The sequence below is a fragment of the Limanda limanda genome, chromosome 18, assembly GCF_963576545.1.
Source record: "Limanda limanda chromosome 18, fLimLim1.1, whole genome shotgun sequence".
Lineage (NCBI taxonomy): Eukaryota > Metazoa > Chordata > Actinopteri > Pleuronectiformes > Pleuronectidae > Limanda > Limanda limanda.
Genome location: NC_083653.1, coordinates 22,534,804 through 22,560,217, shown reverse-complemented (window position 1 = coordinate 22,560,217; position 25,414 = coordinate 22,534,804). Strand labels below are relative to the sequence as shown.

General features: G+C 42.3%; 1 protein-coding gene across 4 annotated transcripts; it reads right to left on the bottom strand.

The window, feature by feature from the left end:
• Nucleotides 1-1,627: 1,627 nt before the first annotated feature.
• Nucleotides 1,628-24,599, bottom strand: meis2b (Meis homeobox 2b). Of its 4 annotated transcripts, XM_061091714.1 has the most exons (13): nt 24,588-24,599; nt 24,060-24,292; nt 23,246-23,387; nt 23,043-23,093; nt 22,687-22,737; nt 22,443-22,589; nt 21,726; nt 15,910-16,017; nt 7,270-7,409; nt 4,751-4,827; nt 2,691-2,749; nt 2,442-2,531; nt 1,628-1,686 (listed from the first exon to the last, which is right to left on the bottom strand). In XM_061091714.1, exons 1-13 carry the CDS (start codon nt 24,597-24,599, stop codon nt 1,628-1,630), a joined length of 1,170 nt encoding a protein of 389 aa, XP_060947697.1. The 4 variants fall into 4 exon arrangements, with proteins under 4 accessions (XP_060947697.1, XP_060947695.1, XP_060947696.1 ...); XM_061091712.1 differs by lacking the exon at nt 21,726 and having other exon boundaries at nt 2,442-2,551; nt 2,669-2,749; nt 15,910-16,024; XM_061091713.1 differs by lacking the exon at nt 21,726 and having other exon boundaries at nt 15,910-16,024.
• Nucleotides 24,600-25,414: the final 815 nt, after the last annotated feature.

The following is a 25,414-nucleotide window of genomic DNA, read 5'->3' as shown; positions in this document are numbered from 1 at the left end:
TATCTGCTCTTTGGACTTCATTAGCAAAGCTGAGGGGATTATTAGACAGGGAGGAGGGGGTTGCGTTACCTAAAATTGGCCCTGTTGAAAAAAATGAAGCAAATGCGGCTCCTATTTACATATAAAGAGCTCTATTAATCAAGGTAAGTGTCATTACAGCGAGGCTCATTGAGCAGTGGAGAGTGGGTGTTAAATAAAATTCTCTGTGCTCGGGTGCCTCCGGCAGGCGATACATCTTGATTTGAGAACTGTCAGCATGGTGGGGAGCTGATAGAGGCTGGAGGCGGGGGGGGGGGGGGGGGGGGAGTATTACCCTGATTCTTAATCAGATTGCAGGTGGAGAATAGATGGAGGAGAAGAAATATGGAGAAAGAGGATGTAAGAGTGATGGAGAGGAAAAGAATTTGTTTAGTCGACTCACACAGACAGATTTACCTCCCACATTCCACAGTTGCCTATAATCTTAAATAAAAACATCACATAGACATGTACAGTGTGTTTTAGTGCCCTGGCCCATTTGGAGTTCTGTGGTCTTATTTTAGACATGGCGTCTTCTATATAGCTACTGCCAGACATAAACTCCACAGAATAAGATAAGATAAGATAAGATAATTCTTTATTGGTCCCGCTACGGGGAAATTTGCAGTATCACAGCAGCGAGAGTCAAAAATAGTATCAGTAAGAAATAATAAGTAACATACAATACTCAAGTGTAAGAATAATAATACTTAAGTGTAAGGAAAATATAGAAAATTTAAATAAATGTAATAAAAACTAATATATACAGTGGGAAAAAATGTTAGAATATGTACAGGGAATGGATTGCACCCATTGTATTGAATAGACAGAATTGATATTACACAGTTAAGAGAGTTAAGCTAGAGTTCAAGTGCAGTCCATAATGGATGCGTGTAGTTCTACTGGGAGCAGAGCTGTTTCAACAGTGTTACAGCTGAATGTCCTGAAAAACAATTGTAACATCATAGATTAAAACCCTCTCTGAATTCAGACTGAATATGTGTCGGAGCAATAATGAATGATTTACCTATTTCTCTAATTCGATGGCCTTACTCAATTCAATACTTCCAAAACTCTTAAAAACCTCAAAATAAAAAAATGGTTTAAACCCGAGAACCTATCCAGGTTATGTTAAAACTTCCAAAACCCCAAAGAAAGAGGCAGAAAAGAAAAGAGTCTCAGACTCCTGTGTTGTTAAAAGGAATGGACTGAATTTAAATTACGCTGTTCTAGTCTTATTTAGGCAAATTTAGGGTTCGGTGTGTCGCCCGCATGCGGACTGGAGGAGCTGGGGGTCAAACAACCGACCCTCAGGTCAGCAGATGAGCCACTCTAACTCCTGAGCCACAACTGCCCACATATGCTATGCCAGATTCGTGAGCTGTGGAACACTGGTGCAGAGAGAGTTCAATAAATTGTAAATTGTTTGACATGTCTCCAATTTTTCCTACAGGCACTCACGTTTAGACAAGTGGATACGCAAATCATTCTGCGTCTTTTAATGACATGTGAATGATTGGCTTGGTGAGAAGAAGAAGTACTGAGCAGAGGTACTGAGAAAAGACTACCCACTTCAACCTGTTGTTAGGCTCGCCTCAGTGGAGTGGTTTTACATGTAGTGCCACTGCCCGTCCATGCCCATGTTCATACCCATGCCACCCATGGGACCTGAGAACGAAGAGAACACACACTGTTAAACACCAACAACATGACAGACCACTCAGACAGCACTGCTCTCTGACATCACTGCTGTAGCTTCAGCTTTGATGTTAACACAACCAAAGACCAGCCACACAAGTGTAAAGACGCAGAAGCACGTTCTCATCGCAAAATATCACTGAAGAGATCATGTGAATCACAGCCCTCTCATCTGAGTCCAAGTCACACAGGTCCTTTGAATGGAGCTGTGGCGTCAGAGACAAGTAATACAGGTACAAAAATGTATTTGACAGAGTGTTTTTTGTTCTGCATTGTAATGTTCAACAAAATTCAAATGTTTATATTATACCATATTAATTAATTGATAAACATCAAATTGGAAGCTGCCATAGGACTCATACTGTATAATGTTCCATGTAAGAGTATAATAATCATAATCAGCCTACACAGAACATTCCATCGCCATATCATCATATTGACACAAGTAATTTACAAACGTAAAGGTAATTTCCTGCAAATGTAATAGCTATTATTTGCAGGAAATTACATATTGCCTTTGTAGTAGACAGCTGGTATTATGTATGTAGGATTATTACATTGAAAGCTGCAGATTTGCATTGTGTTTTTGGTTTATTATGCTTGTGGGCTGTTATTACGTTGGGGCGTGTTACAGCGTTTATTTTTTGACTGGTTGGAGACTAAACAAAAGCAGAAAGGCATGCAGGACATTTTGTCCTTGGTGGTTTGATACATGTAGGCCTTACCTCCAGGTCGGAGACCCATGTGTTGCTGCCCATCAAGAACAAAGCCTCCCATTGGCTGGCCATCTGGACTGTAAGCTGTACCCTGATTCACTGAAAGAGGAGAAACCCGACTGTCAGACTTCCTCGATAACCAAATATTGTGCACACAAAGCTATCACCCTGCACCTCCACTATGTACAGTATCTTTCTTTTTTTAACTATAGAAAGAAATATTTAATACACTGAACAATGAATGAAGTGTAGTTTTACCTGCTCTGTTGGACTGGTCAATCATAGGTTGGACTATTCTCCTCCTTGCATTAATAAACCTGGAAAAAAGAAAAAATCATGTGAATTTCGGAGTTAAGAAAAATAATTGGTAAAATAATAATACGTTTTTTTCAAACACTGGTATGTGATAAAATTCAGGGTCTTTTTTTTCTAGGCTTTTCTCGGGTGCCACCATGTAACACAGGATTTACAGTGACAAGAAAACATTCATTAAAGAAAGCCATGAGAAATGGTCAAAAGCCTAAAAATCTAGTAAGTATACTTTGATTGTCTTGTTATTAGTTGTCTGGATGAGTGTAGATTTCTAAAGTATTAAATCGATGTTGTGTAGATCATGTTAAAAGGAATCAGTTCATGATAAAAATAAGGAAAACAAATATTCTGTTTGCCTTCTTAAGTTTGAAAAGTTTATTTTCAAATTTGTGACTTGCTTGCTTTGCTTGCTTTGTCCATTGCTCCCCTGCACCTAACATTACCTGAGATATCTAAAAACACAGCATTTACAAAACTTTCTATTTTAGCTTTTGAAGAAGTGGAGCGTCCCCAGGGATCTACTTTATTCCTATTCACATAATATGTGGGTATTAAGAGAAAGTCAAATAGCTGGAAAAAATCTATTGATCTGGGTTAAGCCATGTAGCCTCAGGCTGTGATGGGGATAACTGCTCTGCCAATGCTTTGCCATTGATACATCTAGCAAACAGACAGAACGGTGATTTAGCATGCTTTGATATCTTTATTGGATGGAGCTTTGACTATAGACCTATGAATGTTGGTCTGCATTCACAGGCAGTGGCTATGGAAGTTGGTCTGTTGGAAACATGATACACTTAACAACAAACTGGTGGATTTCATAGGAGGTGTATCAGTTGGAATGAATCTTATGGTCAACAAAGATGCATCCACTATTGATCAATATATATATTTTTTGTTCATATTCAAGCTACACCAGTGTGCTCTCATTGTGTTCGGCTATGCAACAGGAAATCCACAAAATACCAATTAGGTAACATTATCTCAAAGCATCCCAATTTGAGCAGCAGACACACAGAACTACATTGTTTCAAAATAACTCCAGAGTTTGTGATTGTTTTATTGGACCTGTCTCTAGTTAAGATGTTGAAACATAAAATGGTTGTGAGGAAGTTGTTATTCCCTGTTTTCACAGGGCTATGGTCACTACATGTCTTAACCACTTCTGCCTGGACTATTATTTACTAGTGTTATCTTAACATGGTATGTGTATTTTAAATGTTATTGTTTGGCATGTCAGTGGCACTGCACATGTTGAATGACAATTGTGAATTAATCAATCTGAACCAGAAAGTGAGTAGAATTACCATCTACATGACAATTCTATACTACAGCACCACATAACTCAATTCTTGTTAAAATCTTCATCAGAAATTTAGGATCCACTGGTCACGTAACTCATTGCTGTCAAAAATATTCTTTGATAAATGTATAACATGTAATGTGACTTGAGATAATGGATGTTGGGATTTGGTTTTATTCAAATATAATTGCCAGCCATGGATGAATCGATGCCAAACACTAACATCACTTTGATCCTGAAAAAAAGGCTGCATCTGATGATCATGAGCCAAAGTTATACTGAGCAGATCACATTGAATACAGCAAGATGAATGTGTTGTTAGTTGTGGTTTGACTGCATTATGACTCGTATCCTAGATTGAGATGAAGATGGAATATAAACTCTGCAGTCAAGTTGCATCTTTTTTTTAAAACTGTGTATGAATGTGTGACTGGATCTGTGTGACTGGTGTGGCCTGTGGGGGTAGAGTGGTCGTTCACCAACAAGAAGGTTGGCGGTTCAATCCCCACTCTTGCCCATCTGCATGCCGAAGTGTCCTTGGCAAGATACTGAACCCCTAAAAATGGCCCCTCATGAATGTTGAGTGTACTAATTGTAAGTTGCTTTGGACAAAAGCATCAGCCAAATGAAATGTAAGGTAATGTAATCTTGAGATCAGTCGCATCATGTCATGTGACAATGCAGACACTCAGATCTGACTTACCAGTTGTTCACTTGAAGGATGGTGAGGCCTGTGTCTTGTGCTAGCTGCTTTTTCTGTTCCTCTGAGGGGTACGGGTGCTGTGAGCGACAAAAACATTACACAATCAATGAATACAAAGAGAAAAATGTAAAAAAAATTGCATTCATTTAGAGGTCTCCAAATGTAGGATGTCAGGAATCCTCACTCTCAGGAGGTGCTTGTCCCTTCCACAAGCAGTTATTCCTACAAGTGAGTGAACAAGCTAACTCCGGAAAATGGAAGCTGACCACAGTTGAGCCCCAAACACTACAGGCTGAAAGCGCGTGGCATTGTGTGACAGTATTTGACATTGGTTGACAAATGATCGGGTGGGATATAAAAAGGCACAATGGTGGCTATTGTTTGGGGCCCCAATAAGGCCAGGCCCCCTGTCACCTACAACCCCTCCCCACCTTGCTCCATCCCTGTCTCTGTCCTGGTCCCTCCGCTTACTCTGTGTATGAGACAGTGGAAAGGGGTGGCAGATGGCAAACAGAGGTGACCTGTACACTGAGAGCAGGGTCGTGCGCCAGTCCCCATTCTACTGCTGTCAGATCAGCAGCCGCCTCCTGTGGTCATCAGTGAAGGATGAGCTTCCAAGCACTTCATTCTTATATTCAAACACACACACACACACACACACACACACACACACACACACACACACACACACACACACACACACGTCTCACTACGAGCAATCGTTCCAGCTCAGTGAAGCTGTATTTAGATGTGAACTGAACAAAATTGGGTCCGGACTTTCTTCTGTGGTCCCCTTGAACACATGAACAATGCAGCAGGAGGTTCTCCGTGCACGTGTGCTCACTCTAACAGAGGAATCTTTTCAGGCGAGTGGTTTTGCAGCAGGCGGAGGCAGGACGTAACATAATAATTCTGCTGCTGAGATCACATGTTTTTGTGTACAACACATAAACACTTAGATATTTATATTCTTTACTTTTTTTTTCCTTCTATCATTTTTGCATCTGTCGCATGTTAGAAACATCATCAACACACCCACTCGCTCATGGTGAATCCTGAGGAAGATCTCTTGCTGTGTTCTCACATGGGCTCATTCGAACATTGTGCTTACAAGGGGGCTGGTGGGAAAAACAATTAACCATTAGTAGCTATTAACATGAATGGACAGAGACCACAATGTTCCTGCCAGGAATAAAAGGACCACACTGTTTTGTTGACAAATGTATTGATATATAAACTAAAACTAAAAAAGGTTAAATATTTTCTTTTGGAATGAAAAATGTTTTTGGGAACAAGCAGTGCATAGTTTTGTTTTGCTAATTAGATTCATGCATATTTTTTACATAGTAAACGATATCTCCACTGAGAGAACAATCAAAGTCCAGCTGACTCCATCAGGATACTTGTGACCTTTAGTGGATTCCAGGTTTACTCCTAAAACTCAAACGTTGGCATCAGTCTTTCAGTGTGGGTTGCAAGGAAACCAACAGTTGCGACCAGGCTAATGGGCCAATAATGAATAATATAATGAATTGAAACCTTTCACAGCTGCCTTCTTTGTAGCTTCCTCAGAAGGGGATATTTTAAGGGTTTTCAGAACAGATGACAAAAGCAGGAGGCTACAGCTAGCTGATCCCCCCCCACACACACACACCACTACACACACACACATACAGACACACACACACACACACACAGAGTCCGGGCCTCACGCTGAAATGTCTGACAAAACATAATCCCGCTCCTTTCACACCCTTAACGCCTGATGAATGCTTGATCGCGCTGGGTGTTGCAACAGGCCTTTCAGAGGCCCCATGCACACTTTTCATAGGTACATCCTGCCATGGCAAACACTTGTGCTGAACAAATTAAGCCTGAAAGGGGATGAGGAACAGCGAGGGGATAATTAAATTATCCTCCTTTTTTATCTGGAAAATCTAAAGGTGGCCTTTGGAAAGGAAGGAATTACCCCAAGTACAGGACCTGTGTGGGCCTTTTACAAACCAAACATCTCAGCGGTTATACGACATCTAAGAGCAGCAGAGAAAACTGGGGAGGAAGCGGTGGTGGCATCTTTTGGACCTTGGATAAAAGGTAGAGCTCTCCTCATATCCTTGTATTAAGCTCCAACACACTGCCTGTGTTTCTGAATGGAATGCTTCTGATGTTGATTTCAGTATAAACGCTGTACGAGCCCCAGACTGGTATTTCAGAAAGGATCTTTACAGTTCATCTTTGCTTTGGTCTCTTACAATGGAACAAAGACAAACTTAGTTCCAAGTTGTTTGAATTTTAGCCTGGGCTCATTATTGGCCAAAGAGGCATCATTTCAAACAACTGTTGCTTGATGAAGGGCCTAGGGTTAGACCACATCGATTTCTAGCGTTATGTGAAATTGGCGTTGAGTTATTGTTAGACAGAAGACAACAAATCCTGTGTTTTGAATCTATAAAAAGCGACAGCTGCATTTGGTTTGTGTGGAGAGGGAGCTAATCAGGATCCAGCATAGATTTCCTTACCGTAAGGTGCTGGAAGAGCCACGCTCTCATAATATTTGTGGCCACTTTGGGGAAGATGCCTCGTTTCTTCTGCCTCTTCTTGTCCTGGTCATCCTCATCTCCTGTGCCTGGTGATGCCAGACTGTTGTCGAGGCCGTCTCCTGAGATCAGAGACAACAGTAGTCACGTTACGAGAAAGCATTAATTTGGCCCTGTCGCCTTCATCCTCCTTCGCAAAATTGTGCTGTGAAAAGGCAGACAGAGGAAAATTGCATTCCTCTGTGGCACGGCACCACAAGATTTTTCCTCTCACCTCTGCTTGACTCCCTGGCCACTGGATAATGAAGAGGAGTTTGCAGTGTGGAAGCTCAATAAAAGCAAGAGCTATTAATTCAATCTGAGCCCCGCGTTTGACATGAGGTAATGACTGCAGGAGCTGTGTGCCTGTCATGAAATAATGAACGCTCAAACTGCAGTCAGACTCACTAATATGTAGGCTACACTTATTTATATGTGACCTCTGTTTGAGATAAGACTAATGATTTCATTATACACAAAGGGAGGAAAAAACAACAACAAAAGTATGGCCTGTGAATGGAGTATGAACCCAGGAACATCAAACCCAGTGTTGTTTGAAGTTGGAAGCAAGATATTCGCTTAGGGTACTGAAGCAGAATGAGGGGGGTGTGGGTGGGTGAGTCTGTAGGACATGAAGCCATCACCCTTGTGTTCTCTCGTGTCCACTGACCGACCCTCTCCAACCCCTACACTCACGTCAGCGTCCGTGTTGGATTGTCTGCAGCGCTGCATCCTCTGGATCCTGCCATTAGTAGCAGCCCTGTTTGCTTACAGCAGGAAGCAGGCATGGATCAAGGCATAAGGCTTCCTTTAAGCTGAGATTTCCGCCCCTGCTAGCTAACTCACTCCATCTCGCAACACAAGGGGCAGACCACTCCCTCTCCCCCTCTGCCATTAATTGTGCATCAGCCGAGATGATTTACTTTTAACAGTGGTGGTTATTTTTCTTGCCCTCGGGGCAGAGAAGCCTTGAAAGCCTGCCTGGAGGGCATGTGAATAATGCATCTGAGAGACTCCTCCCTCGAGGCGGGACAGGAACCCTACTTTTCTTAAGATTTGCCCTAGCATGTCTTTTTGTTTTTAGAGATGCATCAATCAAGCGCGCCTATATGAGCCATATTCATACATGAATATTTCAGCTAATGAATATTGACATTAAAAAGGATGTGATCTGGATTCGGGGGCTATGGGGGTTGTGGGAGTTTTGACTGATGGTGTCCAGCTCTGAGACACAGACAGGGTACAGAGTTCACACTGCCCCTGCCTTCCACCTCTTTTTCAGCTTGTTGGTTATGTCCTTAAGAGCGCAGGTTCCCTCAGGTGGTGCTGGGGGTGTGTGTGAGTTTTCCTTTTTTCTTTTAATTTTCTAATTCCACACTGTCTGGCAGCACCATACTTTCGGGATTCTGAATCATCTTGTTCCAGCTTTTCAGTGAGAGCTACTGTATATGATCACAGAGTGAAAAATTCAAACTCAATATTGCAGCTTGTATCTTTGCTGACTGGGATCTCCAAAGGTACCCACTACAAGGTTTAGCTTTACTTACAACTGCTGCCAGAAGTGGAGGGTTTGAGCACTGCCATCAGTTTGTTTTAGTGGCGTAATTCGAAAGAACAAGCATATTTATATATATATATATATATATATATATATATATATATATATATGATCAGAAAGAAGAAATATCTTTCTTTCTGCTCATATATGGGGGTGTGAGCTACCAACATTCTCAACCTTCTCTGCACTGCCCACATCAATGTAATATATTGCAACAGGATAATGGATGAGGGGTGTTGGGTGTTGGGCAAAACAAAACACAAAAGATAACAAAAAAACTAAATGGCAGTTCAGTCTGAGGCTTCTTGCAAAACACAGAAAAGTCAGAGGACATTTGATTTTTTCCAAAAATATTCTTCAAGACCTGCTTGATGTAACTGATCAGAATAGTGATGAAGAAGAAAAGAAGTTCAGTCCGCATAGCTATAATTGCTTTTATCGAAGAGTGTACACAATAATACATAGTGTGCTAATGATGGCTTGCGTGGTACTGTAGTGTGATTCATCATCAGATCATAAAGCTATACTGTGTGCAAAGAAAGAAAGACAGAAAGAAAGAAAGAAAGAAAGAAAGAAAGAAAGAAAGAAAGAAAGAAAGAAAGAAAGAAAGAAAGAAAGAAAGAAAGAAAGAAAGAAAGAAAGACGTGCACAGCCTAATTATATCTAAGGAATATAATATATCTAAGGAAAGCATGTTCTTCTCCATCTCTACCCCCCACCCTCAACACCCCACCCTGGTCCACCTCCTCTCCTCGTCCCTCTTTCTTCTGCTCCAGAGAGAGAGAGAGCCGCAGGGCACATCCTCCGCTACACTAATCGCTTCTGACTGTTCCCCGGCAACTCGGCCAATCTAACCAGTGTGTGACGGTGCAGTCTCAAAGTCATACACCCATGCAAGACTCTCATGCCCCCTTCACCTCCGCCCGCTCTTCACTCTCCACATCCCCCTCTCCTGCTCCACCCTGCCTGCCAGTGTCTGCACGCAGGACACTGGAGGGGGTTTGGTGGAGGGTGGGGAGGTGGGCATTACCGCAGGGATGGCTAGAGTATTGCCCCGGGGCTAAGAAGAAAAACACACACAAAAAACAGTACCCTGAGATATGAAGAGAAGGGGTCCTATCCTTTCTCCCATCTACCTCTGCTGCTCTTATACACTCTGTTCAGCTTGCTCTTAAAATCTTCTTCTCTGGTTAGACTTTTCCAACTCTCCCTTAATGGCTTTTCTCTTTCCTACTGTGGTCCTTGCCACAGCAGAAATCTCCATCTGAGTTTACACTTGCCTCAGTTTGCTGATGAATATATTCAGACAGATTATTTAATGGGCATGAGGTTAGTTCTATGACAGTACTCTCTAAAACTCTAAAAGCTAAGCCTACAACTATCTCTTACTCCAAAAAACTGACTGATAAACAAATGACAAATGATTGTTCTGTCTCCTCTATGACCAATGCTTCTATTTCTTTATTTAGTTATCTCTTACATGGTTATTGATGTACTTTTCGTTTTTTAAATAATTTGACACAAATAAATTAATTTGTTTCTGATCTTGTTTTATGTCTTGCTGTTCACTGAAGGTGGTATGTCAGTTTAAATGGATTAGAAATGGGTTGATTAACCTGAGGTCTATTTGCAATTTGATGTGTACAGTTTCTCAACATGTTATTGTATTAAATTCATGTAAACTCTTGTGTGACAAGGGTTTTAAAGATAAAATAAAGAGATATTCATTATAAGTATACAAGGTCTGCCTGCTCAGTGAGATCATTTAAACTAAATTTTCTTGAATTCAGTAATAGTAAGGGCTCAGTAATAAAAAACTATTATTAGACAAGATTTTTAAAAAGTTTTCAGTTTAAATTTGGGTTAGTTTTCATCAGCAAACTGCTTCATCTTCCTTTTTGTTTCTTATTATAGTTTAAAGCCACGACACACAAGATCATGAATATCTTTCCAAATGTAATTCTATTTTCTCATCAGTCGCTGGGCCAGGCAGTCAGTGGATGACGTGTCCATAAGACAAAGTGTAAAGCGTCTGGCAAAACTGATTGCCGCACCCCCTGCTGCATCAGTGATGCAAAGCCGTCCGGTCTGCTTAATGAGCTCAGAGGGGCCCTGATCCATCATCAGTGACACCTTGTGGCTCCTCCCCTTATTAGACATGATACAAGGCTCTAAATGTAGTGCTCTTGAAGACTTCCAAAACACAGGGAATCCTCTGTGTGAAAAGGTGAACGTGATGATTAGAAGCTGTTAGTGGGGAAATGCAACTGTTAACAGCTGTTTAAAGCTTAAATTGCTATGCAAATTACAACTAGAAAAAAAAAATCTGAACTTTGTTTATGCACTGAAAATCTATCCAAAATAGTGTCCACTCATCTTCATTGTTGCTATAGTTTTATACTATGTACAAAGGGATTATCTGGAATTGGATGCACTTATAAATAAATTTGCAGTTACAGGTAACACCTAAACAGCAGTATCAAGATGTTTTTTTTCATGTTGTTTGTGTTCACCATATTACCACAACTCTTAAGCTTTTTTCAGACACAACCTCAAAGTAAAATCCAGAGAATTGGGTCCGGAGTTTACCCAGAGTATGCCTCTCACACATGCCCAACACAGCGTAAGGTTTTTTCTGCACAGACTTGCTCACAACAGCATCAAATCCTCCACATTATTCAAGTAAGAGGTGGAGTAGTCAGACGCAGCAGTGGCAGGAAGTGACGTATTAACTCTGCTGTGTAGATCATGTAATTTTGTTCACTCAATCATTCAATCAATAAAATTTTATTTGTATAGCCCATATTCACAGATTACAATTTGTCTCGTAGGGCTTAGACAAGGTGTGACATCCTCTGCCCTTAACCTTCACTAAAACTACAAAAAAAATACTTTTAACAGGGTAAAAAGAACGTAGAAACCTCAGAGAGAGCCACATGTGCCACAGCACCCCAACACTGTCCTCAGCTCTTATCACCACAAACTCTCTTGACATCTTTGTCTGGGTCTTCTATATGTGTGTCAGTTCACCTCAATTATGGTGGGGAAGAATGGGAAAACCAAATATGCTTTTTGTAATTGGGGGGACTTACCCTTTAATAGTAAGTATGCAGTTCTTAAAAAAAGAAGATTTATTGATATCTTCTTTTCTCTGAGAATGAATGCAACTATTTGTACTACACAGCATTGATCTCTTTTACCCCGTCTTCTCCCTCCCTTTTTAAGTCTAAGATCCACAGCATGACAGATGCTATAGCCACATGAGCCTGCACTCTATGTGATGCTGTGATGTCATTGGCATGTCAGCACCTACACTGAGCCGCATTCCTTCCCCCTTACTGCAGCCTCGGGACGTGACAAAAAAGATGCAACACATCCTGCTCCTCACATTCCATTTCTACACACCAGTGTTCAGGATCTTTTTTGAGTCATTCGCATTGCCTTTTGTTTTATTTGGCCCTTTGTGATGGACATTTCAAGCCTTCCCCTCGTCCTCCCCCAGACCCCTTCCAAGCATTCCTGGGAGAGCTCAGCCCCTGTAGCTGTGGTCACCAGCAGTCACCCTGGGGGTTGAGCTATCAAAGACAAACCTCTCTGCATATCACACAGCTTACAAGGCAACAACCAGAACCCAGGAGCTCACAGGGGAGTAGGCAGCCATGAGTCAAACCACCAGCCACATCCATCTAGCTGTGGTTAGCCTGTGCTGGAAGCCACAGCACCACCATGTTATCGCTCTCAAATGACAGTGGATTTAAAAAGGTTTCCTCAGACCATAGAAGCATGACAAATTCAACCTACTACAGCAAAATGGCATTACATTTTCAAACTTTCATGATCATTCTGCCAAAAGAAAAACGTACGATTCAGTTTGATCCCTTCGACAGTTGCCCAACTGGTTATTCCTACAATGATTGGGTCCGTGGCGTTAAAGTTGGATGTGGTACACTTCCATTCCCGTCTTCCCTTTACATGCCTTGCTACATACCAGGCCCACTACATTCAGTACCACCACTGAACGATGCAATCTGGTGCAACTTCAGTGTAATTCTTTTCATTGCTGACTTGGAGCATGAGCATTCGACTTAAACCACAGTCTTTCGTTAACATGAACAACACAGAGAAGATGCTCTGCGCAGACTTGTTCCCAACAACAAAGAAATTAGGTGAGGTGTGGTGCAGAAGGCAGAGGGTGTAACGTGTTAATGCGGCTGCAGAGATCACTTGTCTTTGTTTACAACACATCAATACCAGCTCTCTTTATCTCTTCAGTGTCTTTTACATGTATGGCATCCTGAGATATATATTATTTTTTTTCATGCTGCTGTGTTCTCACATCTGCTCCTTTGGACATTATATTATATTATTATATATTATATTACATTCGATGGACATTCTGCAGTCTTATTACTAGGGGGATGGTCACATAAATTCCAAAGAAAATTCTCAATCATACATTTGCATTCAACATCAGATATCCTGAAAAATAAAAACTGCTGGGGGTATATGCAGGAAGCAATTGAGCTTTCTGCAAGAGGTTTTAGCCTGGTAGATGATACAAAAAGTATGAAGTCAGTACATCTGCGCATGAAGTGACAAGGAAGGGACACAAACCTGGCAAGCTAGTGCTGAAAGTAAATCTTAAGGCCATTTATTCATTGTGTGTGAACACTAATGCAGAATGGGTAGTGAGTAGATAATATGCTCACATGAGTGTACACCATTGAATAAGGTGACCATCCAGTTCGGAACTCACCATAAATGTCATGATATCTGTAAGCCAACGTGATTGCAACTCTGTGTAGGCCATCTACATGCTCAGAATGAGATTAGCATGATATGCCTGTGACTGTCCTTTGGGTTGTGAGTTTGACTTACCCTAGCATGAGAATAGGATGGAAACAAGGCGATGAGGCCCAGGGAGAAGCAGCAGGAAGCATGCAGCAGATCCTGCTGCAGCAACCAAAGCTCTAATCATTCTCCCCTCATCTCTCCTTTTGTTCCTCATACATAAAGTGCTCTGTCCTTACATCCCTACAGGGGGCATTCTGCACCCCCATCCTCTATGCATTCTCTCCCAGGTCAAAAGGGCATGGACCTTGAGTTTTCCCCCCACTGTTGTTTTAAAAAAAGCCTAAAGGAAAGAAGCTATTCACACTTTGGTCTTTCTTGGCTTTAATATAGACTTTTAGACCAAATAAAAAATGTACCAAGTATACATCACATTCTGTTATTTCTTAGGTGAAGTTGATAAGCTAAGATGAGTTTGAAAACCAGAACCAGATCACTAGGTCTGTTTCTGATAGTCTCTTAATCTCTTGTCTTGCAAAGCATCCTCCTATTGTTCTTGTCAATGCTCTGCTCACTGATGCCTGATGGGCAGAGGGTGGAAAGTTACTTTAAAGTCCATTCTATTTTTACCGTGGCCAGAGGGGAGAAAAACAAAAACAAGCCATAAAACCCTTATAGCCTCCAATTAGCACATCAGAAATCACATTAAGTGCAGGAACACCAGGACAACACAAGAAGTAGCAGGGCTGGAGAACATGAGAGGGAAAAGAGAATACTGAGCTGCGACTGAGTGCACACATTCACTGCGGTTACATGTGTCCGATTGAAACTCGATTTCTGGCGTTGTCCGGTTTCAATCGAAGATCCATGTCATGTAACTCCACAAATCTAGATTTCTTGTGTCCGACTGAAGTTGGATAACCACCCCCAGATAAGCGATCGGATTTGGCTGTATATCGGACAACGCGCACATGTAACTCTGGAAGCTAAACAACAACTGGAGATGACGTTTTTGCGCATGCTTGAGATCCTGCCCCCCCCCCCTCCCTCCCTGGCCGTGACCCGGACCATTCTAATCAAATGCGCCGTTCACATTCGCAGTACTCCTAGAGTAAACATGCACAACATCATGTAGAGGGACGTAGCTTCACCTTGCTCTCCGTTCGTCATCTTTCTCGCATGCTGAGTTGAAGGCTGTTGTTTTTTTTGTTGGTAGTCACCACTAGCTGTAATGAAAACAGCGCCACCTATCGTAGCGGGGTATGAAATGCTTTCGGACAAGAGTCGGATTTCTCAGTGCCATGTACCCTGAGATAGAGCAGTTAACCCCCCATGGATAGAGAAACCGGGCTTCAGCCGAAATCGGGTTTATGCCATCATGTAAACGTAGTGATTGACTGCTACAGTGAGGTAGTAACAGTTATTTGTGCGTGTGTGAACTTCTTACTTGAAGTCAAAGATTGGATCATTCACATCTGTGTAATTTCAAAAATAAAGTGGCATCCATGCTCATATCAGCACAGTTATGAAAATATCTGCTGGATACATACTGTGTATAGTATCTTGTAAATTTGTCTGACTATTCTGAGTATATAAAAACAATCTTGGGTCATTTTGTTTTCTGTAAACAAATTACATAGACAAAAATCGAAACACTCTTTCAACAGCTGCTCTGCACTTTGCCAGGACTAAATTCAGGCTAGAAAGTAGTGAATCCTTAATCTGTTTCTGAATCCTTCATCATTTAACATGTCAGGCAGTGGGCACACTGTATGTAAAATAACCCGAATCAACCAATTGTTGTATATGAAGCCCATCCCCAAGTTGCTAAAACTATTAAATATAGAGAACATTGCAGAGTGTGTCTCTACCTATTTTCTGACATCCCAATCACCCTACTCCCCGAGCCTGAGCCAAGTCTATAACTAAAGATGTAAATCTATAAAAATAGAATAGAATACATTGCTTAATAATTTTCTTATTGCTCTAACAGAAGGTATTATGTTGGGAAATTTTTTTAAAATATAAAACAGTCCTCACTAAAAGCAGGACAAAACTTGTGTTTATGTGTTTATATCAGTGTAGATAAGATGAAGATGATTCATCTGATTAGATGTGGTAAGCACATACACTTTCCTGAAAGGATCCCCCAGCAGCCAGGCCACCAGGCAGCAGGGCTCAGAGAGAGGTCACAGGAAAGTCAAAGCTTTGATATGGACACAGGAGGCTCTTACCGAGTTCACTTGTGTTGTCTCCACTCTGGGAAACGTGTCCCCCACTGGACGGTCCCGGGGTGCCCACGGAGGGCGTGGAGTGGGCGTCATCCAGGTCTCTCCAGGATGCTGGATTCTGTGAGGTCAGGGAGAGGTCCACACACCAGGGGACAGGAGATTAGGAAACAGAGGAGAGAAGAGAGGAAAGGGGAGAAATAGATGAGGAAGGTCCAGAAAGTCCAGTATGAGGTCCATAGCAGTTTTCCAAAGAAAACAAAGAAAGCAGCATTGCAAGATTAGCATAGTAAGGCAGGAACTATAGGTTGAGAAGAACAACATTACCATTCTTTTCAACAGGGACGTTTCAATCTAGTTGCAAAAAGAGTTCAGAGGTTTACGGTCAAGCAGCCCTGCACCATGTGGACCCTCCTGTATCTGTGCTGTGTCTGTGACCAGTGTTGGGGAAGAAGCCTGTTTTTATCAGGCCGACTGGGCCACTCAGACTGTTATAAGCCCAAAGCAAACAGCAGATCTCCCTCTTCAGCCTCTTGGCGTCAGCTGTTTGCCGGATGGTGATCAGATGAAGAGCTCGGCAGATGACAACAAGGAGTGTGGGGACAAAGGCGCAGCGTGAATGAGGGCCCCTCTCACTGATGGTCCCTCTTTTCTTATCCAGCCACACTATAATTACAACTCAGTACACACAGCTACTCAAAGAGGCGCCATGTGTTTGTATGTTTATCAGGCAAATTAAGGTCTTACTTCCTCACAGCCCATCTGTTAAATCCCAATAAACAGGAATGTATGTGTTTAATTCTACCAAACATTAATGCTCATTGCATCTTTTGCCAAACACTGTTATCCAGATGACCCAAGCTGCTTTCAGACATGCACTGAACTCCAGTGATCCTCCTGAGTTTTTCTGCAGGGGCTGTGTGTTTGAATGCAAACGTCAGACTGAGAGTTTCCAGAATTGCTGCATACTGTCACCGTCAAGGCCAATTTATGCCTCTCCGTTATTTCTATTACGGACAGATAAGACCGCCCTATCCGTCGTGAAACGTCCTCTCCGAGCGCCTCCGACAGCTTTTCGTACACGTCTGATTTTTCTAACTATCCGTCTTCATTTTGGAGACCCGACGGACCGCTCTTGGCTGTGATTGGTCCGCGAACTACATCATTTCCGTATGACGTCATTTCCGTATTTCCGGACCTCAAACTTTCTGTTTACTTGTAGCAACAAACACGAACACAACTATGATTCTACGATTAATGTGACGTGTGTGTTAAGCCAGCGGAGTTGTCCGGCTGACGGTGGCTCGTTAGAGCACTGAGGGCATGTGTGCACGGTCACATACGGTTATAACGAGCTTTCAAAACGGCGCTAGCAGGCTAGGCTAGCGGGCTAGGCTAGCCACCATGCTAACTGCGGTGGTAACAGTGCAAGAACCCGCCGTCACGACTTTAATTCCACTTCTATCATGACACTGTTTCTATAATACCGTCAGGTTAGAAGCAAACACTGGGTAGTAGTTAGTGCCGGGAGTCCCTGCTGACTGTGTGTGGAAGCTGGGGGGAGCTAGGTCTGTGTAGCTTCTAGCTACATGTAGCCTCAAGCAGATTCAAGCTGTGGAATCAGCAACACAGTTTGGAAACAAGACCGGGGAACCCCTGCGCTAAGAAACGATTACATCAGCATCTTGACACGCTGGGTGTCACTTTATTTAGATCTGTTAGTTGCCATGGTTCAGTGTGTGGGACGCAGGCTAACATGTCAACAGAGACACGTGGACTTCTTCTTCCCAAATGGGGTAGGCTTCTCTGAGCTCGTCTTCTGTTGCGCCACCTATGGGTTTGGCGGGGAATTGTTTTTAGACGGATAGTCGTCGGAGAAGTAAAAATCAAAAAGACACTTTGTCTCCCGCTGAGACCTCTCCGAGAAACGGATACGTAGAAGTATATAAGAGCCTTCAGGAACCTTAGTCTAAAGTCTGTAGAAAGTCCAAAGGAACCGGTGTGAGAACACAGCAGGAAACCCTCTGCAGGTTTCACTGCAAGCGAGTGGGGGTGTCGATGACGTTTCTAAAAAGCGACAGGTGCAAAAATAAAAAACAAACAAATATCTCTGGATGAAAAAGGGAAGCCATACAAGGGAAGACACCGAAGAAGAAGTTAACAGAGCTTTAAGGTGATAAGGGCCGACACTGGTGTTGATGTGTTGTACACAAAACACCTGATCCCTGCAGCGGAACTAATATGTTACGTCCTTCCTCTTGCTGCGGCATTATCCCTCACCTGAATCCTGCGGAGGATCTGCTGTTGTTGTGACTGCATCGGAAAAGAGAATCTCAGGCTGTGTTGGTCATGTGTGAAAGGAAACCTCTAGAGAAAGTACAAACTAAATTCTCTGGAGTTCCTCCACAGGTCATGTCTGAAAACAGCTGTACAGGCATATGATATAACTGCTGCAGTGAACGGTCAACATATGCACACGCTCTATGTTTTTAATGGCACAGAATGTGAATGAGGGGGTGTTTGTTCAGCATAATCAGTTGAAACTGGGCTGTATTACGTTCAATTATTAATCTGCCAGTTGTGGTACCGTAACAAATGTGATACGAATGTCCTACAGACCTGTAACTCACCTCGAGGTTTGAAACTAAATCATAAAGGCAGATTTTCTTGTTATGAGAATATAAATTACCAGCGGTCAACAGAGAAAATGTACAAACTGGGATTTTATTAGCAATAAGTAGTACCAGGCCTTTCATCCATACTACTATGTTTTTATTTAAAAAGTGCTTCAACTCTGCCTGACGTCCATATAGAGTAAGTCTGACATTTTAGGGCCGCTTAAAATGAGAAGTTTGGAAACACATCTAATTTCTGCTAATGGATAAAAAGTGAGCAGTGGATGCCATTTCCATGCCACTGGATGCAGTGGCAAGTAAATGGCTTTGTATTTATATAGCGCTTTTCTAGTCTTGATGACCACTCAAAGCACTTTACAGTACAGTTTTATATTCACACAGTGCATCTATTCGCAGCACTTTGTTCTATGGGGGGCCATTCAGGGTTCAGCATCTTGCCCAAGGACACTTCGGCATGCAGATAGGTCAGACTGGGGAAGAACTGCCAACCTTCAGGTTGGAGGACGACCACTCTACCCCTCAACCACAGACTGACACTTCCACTTAACACAAAATGGCTAACACCATTAGGTGGACATTTCACAAAATATAAGTTATTACATCTACCTAAAACAGGACACTAGCACAGCTGACCAACACAAAAGCGGGGTGCAACAGCCAAAAACTAAAAGGGTCACAAGTAGACCACCTACAAAGTTGCTGCCAGTTACAAACAGCAGATCACAAAGACCCAACGCTGCTGTTCAGTCATGACGTAGCTTTGGCTGATTCGTCAGGATCCATCACATGACCCTCTTCTAGAAGAAAACAACCAGTTAACCTCAGCTACCAATGTAGAATGGAGCATGGAAAACCGTTTCTATGAGCTCACACGCGGCAGCCTGACAAAGACACCCCTCCTCTCAAGTTGTATTAATCCTGTCGGTTGAGAAACAGCCAACTGAGAGAACTGTAGCTCAACAGCAAACACAACGCTAGCAGCTGCACTCTGAAGAGGATCATCATCATATTTTACTTACAAAATTACTGATCAGGTGGCATTTGCTAGAGTAAATACACATGTATTGCCCCTCAACAGTAACCATAGTATGACTGATTTAGCCAGGAAACCAAGTTAAGCTTAGCAAGTCATAGGAAGTGCTCTGAGACATCTGAGGATTCATGTAGGTTGATGTAAGTATCTTTTACCATTAACTGATAATTAGTGTGAATGCTGACAGCAGACATTATAGTTATAATAATAATACATAGTTTTCATTCTTTTACTATATGATTTTCCATCACCAACCACATCCACATACATTAAACCTTTTAAAGATTCAAACCTCAAAATGTTAGGCTTGCCAAGGAAATTCCTGCTTACGTACAACTATTGTACCAAATATTTGGTATACTTTTTTTTAGATATTCAGGTTTTCCTGCAATTTTAGGTGTTAATGGGAGCCATCTAGAGTAGTGACATCAAGCAAAGACGTGGTGACATCATCATGAACTTTGCAGCATGTCATGACATTCCTGTGATCTTTTTCGAGGGACATTATCCCCTCGAGCAGGGTTGTATGTGTTTTCCTATGAAGGGTTGAATTATATCTTCCCCTAAGTTACCTGGTATGAGAGCTGATATTCTAAATGCCCACGGTGGCTCACTGAGTAATGACACCATTGCCATTCAGGACCACAGTGATGGAAAAGTCCGCCATCACTTTGATGCCCTGACCATGAAACCCCCCAGCAATGGGAGGCTGTTGACCCACAAGCTGGAGTTGGTGGAGTTCGCTCTGGACCAGTGTGGCCCATCCGCCGAGAGGAATATTGCGTTTAATTACAAGAACCATGACCTTTACTTGACTTCTGCGTGTCATCTTGGACAACATCCCAAAATCTGCTAAATTGGCAGCCTGGTCCAGGGTAGGGCATGGAATGATACTGCTAACATCCTGTGTTGAATCCAAGACAAGCAGTTCACAGTGTGGAACGCAAGTGTTGTCTTCACTGACAAGGAGCTGCTGCCAAAAACAATGTCCCTATACACACAATGGCCCCGTTCACACCTGTTAGTAACAAATTTTTGTGATGCCATCACAAGTGGACAGCTGTAAGTACAGGAGTGAACCGGTGTGAAGGCACACAGATGAGATAGTGATCTGATCGTGCCAGACCACTTTCGGAGGTGGGCCCCATGTGTCCAAATTTCTTTTAGCAGTGTTAATGCAAATCTGTTCTTCGGCCAAATATGTAGGAGGACCTCCTACTCAGCTGATGTCCTCTGACCTGCTGCACTATGAATCGAACAGATATTTTCTCTTCTCATGACTGATCACCACAAAATGATTGATACTTTCTTTAAATTGGTAAAATCTTTCTTCACAGCTGCACGAGATTCATTCAGCCTCTCCTGACTCGTCCCTCTACCTTTGTTTCCCTTGCTCAGTCCGAAACACACGCATGCACACACAAAAACACACACACACACACACACACACACACACACACACACACACACACACACACACACACACACACACACAGTGACATTGGTCTCATTAGTAAACTCAGACATTGTTTGGTCTTCACTAATACAAATCTCGTACGGGATAATTTGCATGTAGAGCAGGGAAGTGAGATCCGATCAAAAGTGGTCACAGGAGAACAATTCAGGACGCAATTTAATACCAGTTGTGAACACACGTACTTAATGCTGGTCACTTGTGATCTGATCTCTCAGGACAAATGTTGATACCAGGTGTGTACGCAGCCAATGTATACAAAGGATTGCAGTGAGTTCAGCCAAGCCTAAAAAATTCTGAGCTACGTTGGCACTGAGGTGACATAACACCAAGGAGACAGTTTGCTGGTGAATAGTTGTAAACCACCTAGCCTTGCTCCAAAAATACAGTGCCTTCACGTTGGGAGGATGCACTGCACCGCTTTGCCAAGGACCCATGTTTGTGGGCGTGTCTGGCAAACATGGGGCTGACCACTGCAGAGATAGCCAATGCTGCCATTGGAGATTAACAGGGATATTCCTGCAGTATGCTGGAGGAGTAGATGTGAACTGGAAAAAAATCCAGGCGAAAATATAAATGGAATTTTCCAAAGAAAGAGAGAAAGAGAGAAAGAGAGAAAGAGAGACATAGAGAAAGAGACAAAGAGACAAAGCTGCGAGGAGCAGTGTGGGTGCTCAACGCTAATGTCTCTCTCTCTCTCCCTTTGCTCTTAATGCTTAATGATATTTAAATTTAGATTGCAAATAAAGAAAATATGATTTAAACAACAAATATCCTCTTTCCACATGAGGGCCATTTTGTTGGCATGAATGACGGACTCACCACCTCCTAGGAAACAGTAGCAGCCCTCAACCCAAAAAATCACAAAACTCAACGACCTGCTTTATAGGTTTAATCGGTGAAATCCTAAAGGAATCCAGGTCTAACATCCTGTCAGATTCAGTAAAAACAGAGAGAACCCGAAGAGATGGGCTGCTGATGTATTGTCTTCAATGGTGGTTCATGAACTCTCATAAGGCAGCTATGTCTTCATGTGCCTCCAGTCACACTTTACAAATATTAGTAAATTGTGAGAAATTTTCCTATTCTGGATTCTTACTCTATTATTTTACCTGAATCCTTTTTAGACACATGAAATTCCATTCTGTGTAACAGAACATGTTATTTTTTGCTGTCCTTATTTAAAATTGTTCCAAGACCCCCATTGAAGTGTGTGTGTGTGTGTGTGTGTGTGTGTGTGTGTGTGTGTGTGTGTGTGTGTGTGTGTGTGTGTGTGTGTGTGTGTGTGTGTGTGTGTGTGTGTGTGTGCGTGTGTTTGTCATAGCAGTAAACGCCACTCTACGACGAGGATCTGCGCAAGGCTGCACTTTACTGTGGATTCGGTTGTTTGACTCACATGATCGGCGAGGTTGGTCGAGGATCCTGAGAGGTCATCGAAGTCCGACTTGCACACATCTCGATCCTCTATGACCAGGTCGATGGGCATTTTGCCTTTAAGACAGCTGATGTACCGGTGGCAGAAGTTATCACAGAGCTCGTGAACCTGCGGAATTGAGAATGTTATATAGTTTGAGTCCAAGAAAAAAAATGATGTGATCGGTGTCACAAGAGGACTGACCTCATCAGAGAGAACATTTTACCTTCTCTAATTCCAGGAGGTGAAATCGAAGGACTTGAATCGCTTGAATCATCTGAAAATATAACACTTAGAAATTAGTGTCAGAAAAAGGTCTCGTCCTTAATATATAAGGTGCCTCGATATGTATGTATGTATGATTTGGTGTTAAACAAATAGAATAGACTAAAATTAATTTGAATAGGGTAACATTTTATTGAATTCAACTGGTAATGGAACGGTGCATGATTGAGACGTCGTTATAATGACGGTTTGTATTTTACCAATATTATTTTTCCTTTATAACAAACAAAAATGTGTCCTGAATATGCGATGCGCGCACAAAACACAGCCAGCCACCGAAAGAGTATAAGCGCTCACCAAGTTATCAAGCTCCGGGTTGGACGAAAATAAAGGTTTCTCTGCGCGGATCTGAACAGAGACAAGGAACAAGTGGTGCTTTAGTTTAAATCAGTCTGTGTTCCACATAATAAATCAAAAGCCTTCACCTGGCCAGAGGAAACACAGTGTTGGAATCTGAGTCGTTACATCCCTGATCAACGGAGAACCTGAGTCGATCCTACCTGTTTGGCAAACACGGCGATGTCTTCATTGAAGGAGTCGGAGGAGCAGACGTCTCCTCCGGCCACCCCGGGTTCTCTGGGCGTGCAGGTCGCCAGCTCACACTTCTCGAACACCAGAGCCAGAAGAGGGAATAGAGGGTGTCTGAAACACAGCGGAGTGGCCCGTGGATTACGGTCATTGTTGGGCCTGGACACAAACTACAACCCCGGTGGATAACTTGTCACATGAGGCAAAGCGACTTCATCAACGAAAACATAAGAAAAGTAAAAAATGAATCGTCCCTTCAAACTGACGCAAAAATAATGTAATCCTCCTTAATTAAATGGCATCATTGCGCGTCTACTCTTGTAGCAGCAAAGCAGCACAATTTAAATCAAATTAGAAATGCATGGGAAATTATGGCATATAATTCCTAATTTTCATGGTCAGAATATATTATTAATTCTAAAGTAAAAGGAAAAAATATATGTAATTTATGTGAAAAAACAGCGTTTTGTGACTAATAAATAATAAATAATAACAACAACCAATGACGTGTCAAACAACAATAGGCTATGACAACAGCTACTGCAACAACAATAACAAATAATACAAATAATAATCATTATTATTATTATATCAAATTTGTATATATACATATATATATATGTATTTCATATATCCTATTAACACATTGCTTGATATGTAATATTTGATTTATTTTGATTACGAATTATGTTTATTTACTTGTTTGCGCAATTAAATTGTTATACAGATTATTGTTGTTGCTACATGGCTGTAAGTGATTTTATAGGGCTGCTATTGATTCCACACCCGTAGATTTGGTCCTTGTCTCTCTTCAGTGCGTCGTTGACGGCGCTGCCCATGCTACTGGGCATGATGTTGTGCGGTGCATGGGCTCCGTAGTGCTGGGCCGGGTGCGGGGGCGGCCCGTGGTTCAGGTGGTGGACCTGGGGCAGTGGCCGGGGGGCGTGCGGGTCTCCATACATGGAGTTGGGGACTCCGACTCCGTCCATCGGGCCACCGTAATGAGCCAGCTCATCGTACTGGGGTGAGAGTTGCAGATTACATTCAGACATGAACAGGTGGCGGGAAACAAACGTCTCCTTCGTCATAAATAATAGCAGAACGTGGGCTTAGCCGCCAACAGGATCAAGAGTATTCCTATGTTTACTGGATTCACTAAAGGCATCACACCTGGATCCCATGTAGAAACATAGGATTATAGTATAAATCACTGTCTGAAATTTGTATTTGTCATACATGTTTTTTATACTTATAGCTTCTTGAATAATTTTTAAAGATCTTTTACTAAATAAAATCTGAATGAAAGAGACGTACCCTCTGCGCCATCTCCGCGCGCGGTTTCCAGCAGGATAAGTTTGGTGATGATGAGAAGTGAAGTTGATAAATTGGAGCCAGTTAAATCCAAGAGGGATTATAATCCGGTCCTATTGTGTGGCTGGAGCAAATCAATGCAAAGGGATGTAAAGCGGGTCCTCGCGCTCGAGAGCCTAAACGTGTACTGTTGACTGAGTTCCTTAAACGAGAGGATCAGTGGTAATCTGCCTCGTATGAGTGTGTGATGTCAGTAACACTGAGTACCCGTGTGCATGCCTGTGCGCGCCGACACGCTCACTGTTCGCAGGTCTGCTGTGATGCCACTTATAGGAGCTGCTGGACGCGCTGATGACGGAGGGTGGAGGAGTTCTTTTGGGTGGGGGGTTGTCCAGCCCCTGACTGCTGACACGTTACTGTGTTTTGCAAATCGCTATTTCGGTCATTTTTTAAAAAACAAACCTACACCAATCTGCCTCTGTCGCTCCTTTTGCGAAATATGGATAATTTCTGCATCTAAGACATCGCATGTGTAAATTACATTATACAAATGTTTTTTTAAATGGAGGCAGGTCCCATGTTTGAATATTCAATAGGTCTATAACAGTTGGCCTGTGCCGGGATCTCAGCCCACTTCATGATTCCTTTAACTTTTCAACTGTCAGTGTTGAGTAAACGTTCAGAAAAACAAATACAGGCATATTTTGGAACCTTTTGCATTTTAATGGATTATAAAGAGTCATATCAAATTTCGCCTGAAAGAGTTATTTTCATTTTTAGAAAAGTGTTTGAAATGTGTTTAAATGAGCACCATGGAAACCTGTACAGTT